The 13,494-nt window shown below is 41.1% G+C and overlaps 1 protein-coding gene across 2 annotated transcripts in view; it reads left to right on the top strand.

Moving 5' to 3' along the window:
- The window catches only part of LOC146681620 (gamma-aminobutyric acid receptor subunit alpha-5-like), a 50,234-nt gene that overhangs the window by 3,697 nt on the left and 33,043 nt on the right, over positions 1 to 13,494 (top strand). For both annotated transcript variants that reach the window (XM_085449124.1, XM_085449123.1), the window contains exons 4-6: positions 671 to 738; positions 3,472 to 3,692; positions 8,890 to 8,972. In XM_085449124.1, the coding sequence (XP_085305250.1) occupies positions 671 to 738; positions 3,472 to 3,692; positions 8,890 to 8,972 (372 nt within the window). The remainder of the gene's footprint in view (positions 1 to 670; positions 739 to 3,471; positions 3,693 to 8,889; positions 8,973 to 13,494) is intronic.

Below are 13,494 nucleotides of genomic sequence, written 5' to 3'. Positions count from 1 at the left end.
ATGTAAAACTAGTGATTTGTATATCCATAGAAAATTATTTTTGTAATCAGGGCATCTAAATGAATTTATGTCCGTTATGATATAGAAACTGGACAGTGGTTGGACAAAATAGTATATATGCTGAATTACACAAGAATAGGAAGAACTGATTTGATCAGTAATTGATTAACCTCATAACATCCACCAAGTCCACCTATATAGGGTTAGGGTTAGGCTGCACTTTAGCCACATTCTGTGCAATCAAATTACACGCATTTATTATAAGATTTTCACTTGGGTGTGCCAAATCTGGGAAATATATCATCTGGTAATGGTAGGCATCAACCTATTGGCAAATAATATGATAACTGCCAATAAGAAATAAATAATAAGCAAAAAGTCACGTGTCATAAACAAGCAGAAAAAGAAAATCATATTAACTAATGGATAATTTGCTGTTGTAAAGATTGTTATCAGCAGTGATGCCATAGACTTCCTGTCTTGTTTGAGTAGTTAATAAATGCTAGAAAGTCCCGCATTAGGAGTTATGAAGAAATAATAATGAGCAGCTCATTAATTATGACGTCCTTCCTGATGGGTTGTTCACTTGTGTCCCTTTTAGTGAAGAGCTGCCTCTTCAGTGTCTCTCTTTAACCTCCAAACCCTGTTTCCATCTGTTCTCTCTCAACAGAGAATGTCACAGAGATCAAGACAAACATTTTTGTCACCAGCTTTGGCCCCGTGTCTGACACGGAGATGGTGAGTTCATCCACAGCAAACACTACAGAGAGAGATTGGCTAAGGTGGACAAACACACATACAAGCGTCTCCAAAGCCCATCCAGGCAACTGTCGGTATTTTTAGATGGAAACATATATTTACATTTTATGAGACGACTACCGCTTTCTGGCTCCTGCTGTTCTCTGGAAGTGAGCTCATGTCCTAGTTGTGTCTTTGAAGATTGGCTCCTTTTGGCTACTTGGACACGAGGCAAAATTCATGTGGGTGATTTAAACTTTTAATGCAGCGTGACTGGCCCGTATGGAGCACAAAGAGTGCCAAAATGAAGTGAATAACTACATCATTAAATAATGAATGAAATGTGTCGTTAACTCATTCAAATGGGAAATCAATCAATCAATAATTTATTAACTGCATAAATAATTTATTGAATACATAAATAATCAAAATATTGATTCACTTTATTTAAGAAAAAGAAAAACATATTTAATTATTTCATGGCTGTAGTGCTGCAGTGCGTCACCAAATAATTGAAACTGTTACTGCAGCTTGTCAGCAGACTGTAACATCTGCTGCTTTTGTTTTCATTCGAAATGCATTCTGGGATACCTAGCTGTTCCGAGTCCATTGCATCAGTCATTATCTGGGATTGATCTGGCTTCGGTTTTGATGAAAAGGTCATTAAACTATTTACTCCGAATAAAGACTACAATTTTTTTCTGTGTATTTAAATATAGAAACTGTGTGATCGAGGCGTGAATGGACTTCACTTTTATGCATCCAAATCGAATGGAAAGCTTGCACGTTCAAAAGCACGTCAGACGAACATTTTAACGGTCACCAGTGGGTTTCACTTTTAAGAACTGGGATGTTTTTAGTTTTGTATGTGCCGTGCCTTTAATATTCTGCACCATTAATATGGGTGAAAGACGTCACAGCGCACAGTGGAGATTGGAGAATCTTTTGAGACATTTACAAGCAAAGAACCATGAGCAGCATAAAAGGGCGCAAGTCGCAGTGAACAGAACAGAACGGTGTGGCCGTTCTTTTGAGATAAAGTACTGCTTTACCTTTGTAGTCATTTCTGTGTTTCATTTCTTTCTATGTTTACTATTAAAAGTCCCCATTATTAATATTAATGTGAAGGTTAAGGTTGTGCCCATTCCTCTTTTAGTGGCTGTTTAAAGGTGTAGTTTTAACCACTGTTCAAAATCATATTTAGAAGTAATTTACAAGAAATTACTCTATTTATGCTTATGATTTATTGGTAGATCGGCATTTAGAAATAATGCCAAAGACATGTATAAGAATCAGTGTAACTAGCTGATAGATGGATGATATTAGCCGTACCATGTGCAGGATGGGGACGTCTTTTCTTATTAGTTAGAAATTCCTATTGCATTTCTAATGTTAGTGATTAAGTATGATTTCTTTACAATTCTCAGCTATAACTATACCAAGTTTTAGGCTCTTTAATGATGTATTCTTTTATTTCCTTTTGGCACTCTTGTCGGTCCATAGACTTATTCCAACTTGTCTGAAATGAATCATCTCTTTATTAATCCTACGAACTATAAGGCTCTACCTGGATAGTAGAAAGCATTAAATCTCCCCTTTCATTAAATCTCCCGTTACACCCTGCTCCATCCCTGGCACGCTTTTGACACAGCAGTGATCAGACTTGCTACTTTGTCAGAGGAGCATGATTGATTGATTAATTGCGGCAGGAGACCTGAATGTTTCTACAGTCCATAAAAGCTTATATGTGAGCCCGATAACGCCGTTATCATTCAGCGGGCTGGCATGTTGTTTTAGTGTCTTGCTCGTTTGTTTTTCCGAGCTCAAAGCGAGTTGATATTTCACACATGAGCAAACTCAAGATGGATTTAAACGCCGCCGTGTTTAATCACAATCGCTGAAAAGTCTTCATCGATTTATGAGGACATACAGGAGGATCTGTTTTCCCTTTAGCTTGTCCTTTATGTCACATTTTGAACGTGAGAAAAAAAATCTTTATTCAGTTTATTTAGGTTTTGTGCAGGGGAAAAAAAAATCACACTGATGACGTAGAATCTGAAAAACTGACAAAATGGGTGTATTAAATATGATACTTTGCTTTGAGAGGTTAAAAACACACAGCCAGAGGAAGATCTGTTCCCTTTAGCATCCTCAGTGATAAAGTAATCATTGAGCTGACACACTAGTACACAAGCCAGTTGCACGTGATTACTCACAGCACAGCGCACGGCTATATCTTCTCATATTTTTTTCCTTTTTAATCCCGTTTAATAATGCAAACTGCACCTGTTAACACTGTGATGTTTCTTTTTTTAAATTGTTCCCCACAGGTTTGTAATCAGGGGATAAAGAATGTAACCGTTTTAACAGACATGCATCTGAAACTATTTTTTTTAAAAATTTCCAAAAAAGGACTTTTTGCTTTTCTACAAAATCCAGGGTTAGACTTCCAAGCTAGGTTTGAGGTCATTGGCGACGATGACGTTAATCTCAGGTTGACATCCACCAGGTCACTTGTGATTGGGTTTCGTTTGACTCACATACCAAACAGGCGGATTTCACATGCAGTGTCAAACATGCATGATACTAACCTAACCCAAGACAAGTGGTTTAGTAGCTGGTGGATGTTTTGAGGTTAAGAAGGTTGATTTTATATTTTCTACATGTTTCGTTTGGGCGCTTCTTCACTTAAAACCCAACCAGGATCTTTTTCCCCTTTGCTGTTCGCCTTAGGAGTACACCATAGACGTGTTCTTCCGTCAGAGCTGGAAGGATGAGCGCCTGTGCTTCAAAGGGCCCATGGAGATGCTGCCATTAAACAACCTGCTGGCCAGCAACATCTGGACCCCAGATACTTTCTTTCTTAACGGCAAGAAGTCTATAGCTCACAACATGACCACGCCCAACAAGCTGCTGAGGCTCAAGGATGACGGCACCTTGCTTTACACAATGAGGTATGATGGATTCCCTGTATAACGAGCCGTGACTAAGAACAAATGATCAAAAAACCGTACAGAGCCGTACAGAGGCTCAAGGTTTCTCGGGATTCTGAAGTGAACCTCATAGTTATCTGTCCTTCATCATTTACTGAATACTAGACCAGACAACAGCAGCAAGGCCAATATTACACAATAAAGCTTTGAATGTAGAAAAATTGATATGCGACTCAGCCTGCAGGAGAATACTGACATCCAGTGGACAATGAGAGGTACGATTCCTCATAGAGATCGTTCATACCAGCAGTAAGCCTATTTAAACACTTTTATTCCTTTAATTTTTTTCCCTTTTGCTAATGCTGAGAGTCACAGACCAAATCTCTTTTCAGGGAAATCATTCATTATGAAAAAGCGTCCTTGTTGTGAACTCGTTTTTGGCAGTAATTTACTGGTAAGTTGGAGCCAGAAAGGAAGGAAAAGTAGGCCAACAGAGACCTCCAAAAGGGTGATCGCTATGCGCTAAACCACTAGCAGATATGGATAAACACCAGTGTAGTCTAAGCTTTAAAAATGAGGAAAGAAAGCGTAGTGAAAGCACCCCTACGACAGAGAAATTATCATGTTCCTGTTAGCAGGTCACAGAGTGACCTTTCGACCAGTACATTAAAATAATTCTGTGCTCATTCTCAGAAGTCACTGCAGCTGCAGGTCTTAAACAGAGACTCCATCACGGATGAGAGCACTTCATCTGATAGCAACAACACCCGCAGGGGGAGTAACGCAGCACGGAGGGCAGATTATCTGTATGCAGCCGCCGGTGACATATATACGTTTCCAAAAGAGGACACATTCACACGTAACACACATGAACCAACTCAAGAGCACACACACACTGCGGGTGTGAAGCAGGTTGTAAGATCTAACATGATGCTACCCTTTGACCTCAGAGCTTAATAAGTAAAGGGTTGTGTGACTGGTTCATCTCTGTAAGTGTGACGTGATGGAAATGTATGGACACGTACATTTATGTTCAAATGGAAAAAAATGTAACTGTGCAAGTGTGTTGTTGAATCTAAAAATGGCATCAGATCCTCTGTCACAGTAGAAAAGAAGCAGCAGTAGGCCTGCTTTTAATCGTGTGATTGTAACTGAACAGTTGTCGTTACCAGCAGTGCTTAACCATGTGCAGGTTTCCATATTATACACACACACACACACACACACACACACACACACACACACACACACACACACACACACACACACACACACACACACACGAAAACATCAGGATCAGGGTACTTTAAGGTAACAGCTAACTGCAATAGCTAGCTAGCTGGTCACCTATCTATCTAGCTCTCTATCTATCTAGATAGATAGATAGATTGTTCTGGCCTCTATTAACTTTAAATATGTTTTTTGATGGTGGTTGACAAACAGCTTCTACAATAAGTAGATTGCCCTCATTTTCTTGTGGCTCTTTTATCATTGCATATCAGCAAGCACTTGGAGCCAACAAGGAAAATAAATATATATATAGTCACAGAAACTAGTCAATTGTTTAAGAGCTTTAGTCTCTATTGGAACATTACAAAATCATGAAAATCCTCTTGCTAAACATGCCCAAAATATAAACGGAGGTCAGAGTGTGTACAAGTAGCTCAGGATTCAGATAATTAGATAGCACTCAGTTTCAGACTGTTTGCTTTTGAAGTCATGGCCTGCACCAAGGCCAATTATAACATAAATAATATTGAATATTGTACACAGTATGTGGAGTTATGAGTTATTCACATCTTCTTGCACTCTCAGTGTATTGAACATGTCAGTCCCCATGTATACAGCAGATTAATACACTCAATAAACAGAGGTGCAGACATACTGCCGTTCACATAACTGCACATTATAAGACATTTACACACGCCCCGCATTTTTTCTTCAGCAACATGCATGGGTGTCAATGGAAGCTCATCAGTTTTCTCCTCTAAATGCAATTGCGCACCGCATCATTTGAAAAGCATTACTCAGCGGAGAAGCGGCCGGGTTTACAGAGCAAATTTCAATGCATTTGTCTCCATGGATAATTCTTAAAATGCCACGTCTGTCAGCACACCGCAAACTTAATGCATTATTATCATTATAGCCAGATACCAGATAGGCTGCTACATCAGCTGTATGGAAGCTCTGTATTACTCACGCAGGGAGTGCATTGCACACCATTGTCATTAGGTACAGCTCAGTTGCCATTATCATTTGTGCTGATGTGCTGCTATTGCCTATAGACTCTCTGACTAATCATTTGAACATAACACCACACTCACTAATATGTTATATGAATTGTAATGGCAGGTTCTTATCAAACTGTATTTTTTACGTTTTAACACTTTCAACTGTTCTTCCTTTGTTATTTTTCACACCTTATATTGATTATATAACTATGAAACACTCTCAGAATTATGGGTACAGTGAAAGTCCCTGTCCATCCGTCCACATTGATGTTACCCGCAGGGCTAATTAGTGGACCTCAAAGTATCTATATGTACTTTTCTGATGGCCAGAAAGTAAATATGTGGTCCCAAACTGTAAAATTGAAATATTTCTACCATTTCCTCTGGCGTTTAACATCCACCAGAGTGCTGAGGCACTTAGGGTTATGGCTGAGGTCACACGTTTATGAAGGGGCATAGTTTAAAAATGTAATGATTTTATTGTTTCTACTAAATTGTCACCAGCTGTTTAAAACTGGTCTCTGTCATATATAAAACAGGGCACAATAAGTACCCCCTGCCAAGGGTATGATGACAGTACCTTAGAGGGTACCCTCCCCAGTGGTTTATGTATAAATAAATCTGACTTACATAATTTTGCCAGTAAATAAACTAGTACTGTGGTACTAGAGTGAGGGACTATATTAAATCTCCAAAAAGTTGATTCTGTTCATCTGGACGTAGCGTTTTGTGGGAGAAACGTTTCGTCACTCATCCAAGTGACTTCTTCAGTCTCAGCTGACTGCAGGTTTCCCCAATCTTATAAACAGTACATTTGCATAATGACTGAAACCAGCCCACTGAAGGAACAATGGGCTGGGAGGTCAGTTCCTTAATCTTAATTCTGCAAATTCTCATGACCATTGATCAACAACCACTGACCAAAACCCACTGATCACAGACCAATGATTAATGGCCATGAGTACCGTTCGGAGACAGTTGGGGAATGGCTGCAATCACAGCATTGTACGATGGCCACTTAAAGCCACGCGTCGCACAGAAGCAGACCAACACATGGCCGCTCACACGGCGATGGGAAATCGAACGTTTCTGGTATGCCTGAGCTTGCAGAAAAGTTGGAGAAGTCGGACAACGTATATTAAAGTATTTCATTAGCTTCTATGGTTAAAATAGTTCAGATAGCCTCTTACAGTGTCAAATTCTGAGTTTTTACTCCTTCTATCAAGAAAAACTTTTAGCTGAACAAGATTTTTCTGTTCCCAGTACAAAAGCAGACTAGCCCACAAACATCCGACAGTTGCTGGAGAGGTTTCAGGAGAGTTAGCAGGTTCTTCGGGTTACCCCCCCCCCCCTTGTAGGATATACAAGAAGTTTTCAAAATGTGCCTTTTAGTGTGACAAGACAGTTGGTGTGGCATTGTGCCTTGGTGGTTAATACAGCATAAAGCTCCTGGACTCTCTGGCTCTGTTGTCCGACTTCTCCAACTTTTCTGCAAGCTCAGGCGTACCAGAAACTTTAGATTTCCCATCGCTGTGTGAGCGGCCATGTGTTGGTCTGCTTCTGTGCGACGCGTGGCTTTAAGTTCAACCCCATGCCTGCCTTTAAGGCATGCAGGAGTCAGTCTAATCCGTTATTTAAACTAGATCCGCAATGAGATGCCTGGCTTTTGACTTTTAAAGGCACCGAGTTAGACTCTGTTCTCTTTACAGCCATCCTGGCTAATGGGGCTACATGAATAATTAGAACATGGTATAATAGCCGACAGCCATGTTCTCATTTATTTATCCCAAAGACACTCTTTCCTCTTCCGCGCAGAGAACCCTCGAGCTGTGTCGACACAGTTGGATGGTACTGCACTGATGTGGAAAGCAAACCGAGCCCCCACCCCCACCGCCACGAAACATTCGCCTTCGCTAGGCCCAGAAGTGCAGAAGTGGCCTCCTGTCCCACTTTGTTCTGCTTTGTTCACCTTAATGATATAATTGGGAAACCTCCTGCAGTCGCCGCATACTGTACAGGCAGGGGGTACTGGAGCGTAAAACAAAAACACGTCCCGTGTGGATTGCGCGCCATCCTCAGTGACACATTTGTCAGAAAGATTATAATAGAGTTCAGTTAAGAGGAAAAATAGCTGCTACTCTGTGACTAATGTTGAGGTATGCATGAGCGGCTAAAGCAGAAAACAAGTAAAACGAGTCATTTCATCTAAACGTATGTTTGTGTGCACTTAGTTTATCCTTCATTCAGCTCATTAACCTCATTGTAGTCACATCACCGCTGTGCTGTTATTATTTGTCATCACGCAAAGAGTGGAACTACCCAGAGGGATTTGATTTAATCTGGGACAGATAGCTAAAAAAATAATTATGTTTTGTGTGTTGTTGGTTTTTATGCCTGATTTAATTAATCTGGCTGCTCTTTCAGGGCACAGAGAGGTGTCGTCACAGCGGTTGAAGTGATAACGCCATGTCTCGGATGACTGTGAATACCCAATAACAAATAAAACATTAAAAAAAAACTGTCGTTATGTTAATTGAGGATTTAAAATGAGTGGAAGGTGACTGATGAACATCATCAAATCATGCTAATGCTCTCATTTGTTTATAATAAAAATGTGTTTGCCTTAAGGTCAGTTCAGAAGAAAACAAAACTGAAGCAACCTCAGTTTTTTTTTTTCTTTTGGTGGGGGAACAACCAAGCCCTCTGACCACCAGGTGGCAGTATTGTCACTTGTGTGCTAAGGGAGAGTTGCTGGATTTGCAAGTGATGAGAGTACACCACCATTTTACTGTTATGTGATTAATTTCCTGGCAATTTCACCTACTGATAGCACTGATTAAAAAACAATAAATATCTCAAACAATGTGTGTTTTCAGGTCCCTTCTCTTCTGTATCTCTCCCTTTATGATAGATAGCTGAGTAAAAGATGTGATGCACCCCATGTTACACTATAAGTGACTTACTGTGTTATATATGTTTTGTCTTAGATTGACCATATCAGCAGAATGCCCCATGCAGCTGGAGGATTTTCCCATGGATGCCCACGCCTGCCCTCTCAAATTTGGCAGCTGTGAGTAAAAAAACAAAAACAAAAAAGCCCTCCTGTGAATGTCGATCCCTATATTTATTTTCCTGTCTGCTAATCCCAGCTACTATGATACACAGTGGAGATTTTCCAGTCCAATGCAGCGTTTTATGCTAAAGTTTAATCTCAATTTAAAAAAACAAAAAGAGGCTCTGTTTATTTTGGGGATAATTAATTCACTCATTATCGAGATTATCAAGATTGCAGAGTTTGCAATCCACGATTTTCTTTTCTTAAAGCAAGACTGTAAGACTTTTATTGAGCACAAGACTTTGGCATTTTCCATTATACCATACTTGTCACTTTTGTCTGCAAAGTTTTTTGTCTGCAAAAATAAACTAAATGCAAAACTTTTAGATGTATTAAGTATTATCTTTAGGTGCAATGTAGAGCTAAATGCTGAACTTCCACAGTACATGGAAAGTAAGTTTTGGCATACTAGACATCTTAGCAAAGAACCAGTTGTATCTTGACTTTTTTATACTTTCTTGAGAATGGTAAATGGCCTGTATTTGTATAGCGCTTTACTTAGTCCCTAAGGACCCCAAAGCGCTTTACACTACATTCAGTCATTCACCCATTCACACACACTACACACACAAGCTACATTGTAGCCACAGCTGCCCTGGGGCACACTGACAGAGGCGCCCTAATAAATAATTTGTTTCCATTTCTTTAGTTTAATCAATAGAAAATGCAAAAGGTAACACAGTTTGATGTATAAAAGACCATTTTTGATTCAATAAGGTGATTCCTAAAAGACTATAAAGCAAAAATGTGGTATATCTCAGCATGGTGTGCAATGTGTCCTTAACACATTTGAGGAAACTGGACAAATGGAGGAACAAGAAAAACTGGAAGGAAAAGTCAGCAGCATACAAACAGTTTTGTAGAGTCACGAATCCCTAATTTAATATGTTTGCTTCAAGTTGTTGTCCGTATGTACAGAGGTGTTCAGGATTAAGCTACAATAGTCAGTGTCTACAGCCATCTGTAAAACATACTGGTGCCTCTGTCATAGTTTGGGGCTGCAGTGAGGCAGTAAAAGCGTACCGAGATAGAAAATCACTCAGTGGAACACTAGCAGTCATTGATTGGCCTCCTCAGAGTCCGCACCTGAGCATTGTGGAAGCATTGCAGGATCAATTGACAGAAAATGTAACATAAGGCAACTAACATCTTAAGATGAGCTTTGAATGTCCCTCAAGAAGCCTGGAGAGCTATTCTTAAGGATGTCCTCAAAGACATTAGAAGAAGACGTTCTTAAGAAAGCTCAGGATATGTTTAAAAATAATAATGGTCTCTCCAAATATTGACTTTGATATATATCTATATATTCGTATCAATATTGAACCGTTCGATACAGTGCTTTCAGTTCGGTACGCATATGTATCGAACAATACAAAATTTTTAATTTATTTTATCAACTTTTCTTCTGACGATGCTGTCTGTGCTGAGCGCTCAGTGGATCTGCGCTCGACAGTGCAGCCTTGGCAGAGTAGTCGAATGCAGATTCACTGAGCGCAGGGCAAGCTAGCGAGACAGACCAAATTCATGGGCTGCATCCTCCTGAGGCCGCATTTGTAGACCGATTACATCACAGCGCCGAAGGCTGTCCAAATTCGTAGGCTGTGTCCCAATTCAGGGTCTGCACGCTTGAAGTCCGCATTTTAAGTGCGGTTACGTCACCGCCACGTGACGACGGCTGTCTCAATTCGAAGTGTACTTCAAATGCATACTCCAAATGCGCCGTCGATTCCCCCAAATATCAAGCGTGGTCCAGTGCACGCTTCGTGGTCCCTTATATCCCACAATTCATAGCGCGGCGGTGGGTGTGGATAATTAATACGGCAAAAAAATACGGCAGAAGGGAGCGGCCGAAGAATGAACTGTCAAAAGTAATTACTGAATATGATGTCACTTATTTATGTGCGAATGTTTAATAATGAAGACATTGCAAAACATTGCTGTTGGCCACATTAGTGATGCTTGTACTTTCAGCCTTAACTTTGTTTTAAAGCCCCCCCCCCCTCTCTCTCTCTACATATATATATATATATATATATCCATCCATCCATCCATTCGCTTCCGCTTATCCTTTTCAGGGTCGCGGGGGGCGCTGGAGCCTATCCCAGCTGTCATAGGGCGAAAGGCGGGGTACACCCTGGACAGGTCGCCAGTCTGTCGCAGGGCTAACACACAGGGACAGACAACCATTCACACTCACATTCACACCTAGTGACAATTTGGATTAATCAATTAACCTATCCCCACAAGCTGCATGTCTTTGGACGGTGGGAGGAAGCCGGAGTACCCGGAGAGAACCCACGCAAACACGGGGAGAACATGCAAACTCCACACAGAAAGACCCCGGCCTGATGGTGGAATTGAACTCAGGACCTTCTTGCTGTGCGGCAACAGTGCTAACCACCGTGCCACCGCGCTGCCGTATATATATATATATATATAAAATATATATAAAATAATAATCTGACAATACTATAATATTGGCCATATTATATTTACATTACCACAGTGAGATGATTTTAGTCTCATGAATAACATCAGCTAATTGTTATTTACTAACTAATCTTAAATGACTGTTCAGTACAGAAATGAAGCCCAACAATCATGTTTTACAGTCCTGTGGTCTCAGCCTCAGATACTCAACTAATCAAAGTGATGTCATGACAAAAATGAATGACCAACAAAACATTTTTCTTCTTCATTTATGTCACATCTCCTTTCTCCTTCATGTATGTCACGTTTCTCGCAGTTAGTATCATGGTTGCTAGGCAACCTGAACAGCGCGACGAAGGCTAGACCGTTCCCTTTCACAAGCCTCTCACTTCCGCACTTCTCGTACGCACCGTATGTAGTACGCGTAGTGCGCGTACTTCAAGCGTGCAGACCCTGAATTGGGAAACAGCCGTAGACTCCTTCGAATGCAGCCGACAAATGCTTCCTCCTTTTCCCCGAATTTGAAGGATGGGTCAGGTGTGTCCTTTGTGGCCTACCATATCCCAGAATTCATAGCGCGGCCCAGCCAAACTCCAGTTTCCAACAATGGTGGCCACTAAGAAGTTGTAAAATTACTCTTACTAATCTTTCTGGGTCACAAAATAAACTTTTAACATATTTTCAGGCGAGAAAGTACCTGTGTAAACATGAAATATGTGCTCGGTTTATCGAGATATCGCATATTTGCAAAAGTGCTTCGACGTTTTCGGAGACGTCTGCTACCCACCAGCTCAATAGCTAGTCGGGAGCTCGAGGGTCACTGAAGCCACCGAGAACGGCACAACTCCCGGTACATCATTTACAGATCACCGCAGACTTTCGCTACTCAGGTTAAACGTAATATATAAACCTCTTAGACAACCTAAAAATGTTATTGTTTGGCTTTTTCGGTGTTTTGTTTGTTCGTGAGTGAATCGGTTTGGCTGAGATTAAAGTTATTAGATTAGATTAGATAAAATAAAACTTTATTAATCCCTCGGGTGGTTTTCACACAGCTGAATAATTGTCAAACAGAAAACTGATTAAACAGAAGTATGAGACAGTCGAGAATTTACGCCAGTGTCCTGTTATATTTTAGATAGCAAGGAGCAGTTTATTAAACTCCACCAAGACAGCGGTGACGCTAATCAGAAGGTGACGCTAATCAGAAGGCTAGACCGTCCATTTTCCCCAGCTGTTTACTTCCGGCCTACCCTGAGGACCCGGCCTTTGCGGTACGTGGGCCGGGTCCTCAGGAGGATGCAGCCCATGAATTTGGACACGACCAGAAGTTAAGCTCTCCTTGCAACATGGCAAATTGAACCTCCCCCACCCTCATTCAGATCTGGCGTTTGGAATTATTTTGGTTTTCATGTGACGTATGACCCTGAAGGTAAGCGCGTCATGGACAAAAGTAAAACAGTATGTTGGATGTGCCATGCAATGCTCAATTACATGGGTGGGAACTAGTGTGTTAGCGCAGTTTGCTCGTTAACGTGTTGACCGTCCAGCCCCACGCACGGGGCGAACCGCGGTAGCTCGTTAACGGAGATTTGCCGTGTTGTGGTGTTAACGTCATTTCAACGAGATTAACGCTGACAGCACTAGTGGGAACACAACGAATATGACTGCACATTTACTCCGACAGCATCCTAGTGCAAAGACAAGTGGAAGCAGACAAAAACAACTGTCATGGTCGGCTGTGTGGCAGGCAGGAGGAGGACCCAAAATGCAGGACTCACAGGCACGAGGGAATGAACTCAAAAAGGCAGCTTTATTGCTGAAGAGGCAGGACATAGGAAATACAAAACTAAACTGGGAAAAGTAAACTAACACTCGGAGAGAGAGAGACACAGGGAAATCCACGCAGCATGAGGGTGAACAGACGTTAACGATGCGACACCGAGTAGGGGAAGACACAGACACTAAATACAAGAGGTGAACGGAGCAAAGAGGAAACAGCTGGGAGACACGGCTGACGTAGATTACACTGACGAGACAGGGAGAG

Source organism: Copadichromis virginalis, linkage group LG23 (genome assembly GCF_057382275.1).
Source record: "Copadichromis virginalis isolate Kocher_CV1m ecotype Utaka linkage group LG23, C_Virginalis_male_GT1.1, whole genome shotgun sequence".
NCBI lineage: Eukaryota > Metazoa > Chordata > Actinopteri > Cichliformes > Cichlidae > Copadichromis > Copadichromis virginalis.
Note: the sequence above shows the minus strand (reverse complement) of the source record. Positions and strands in the feature narration are given on the sequence as shown.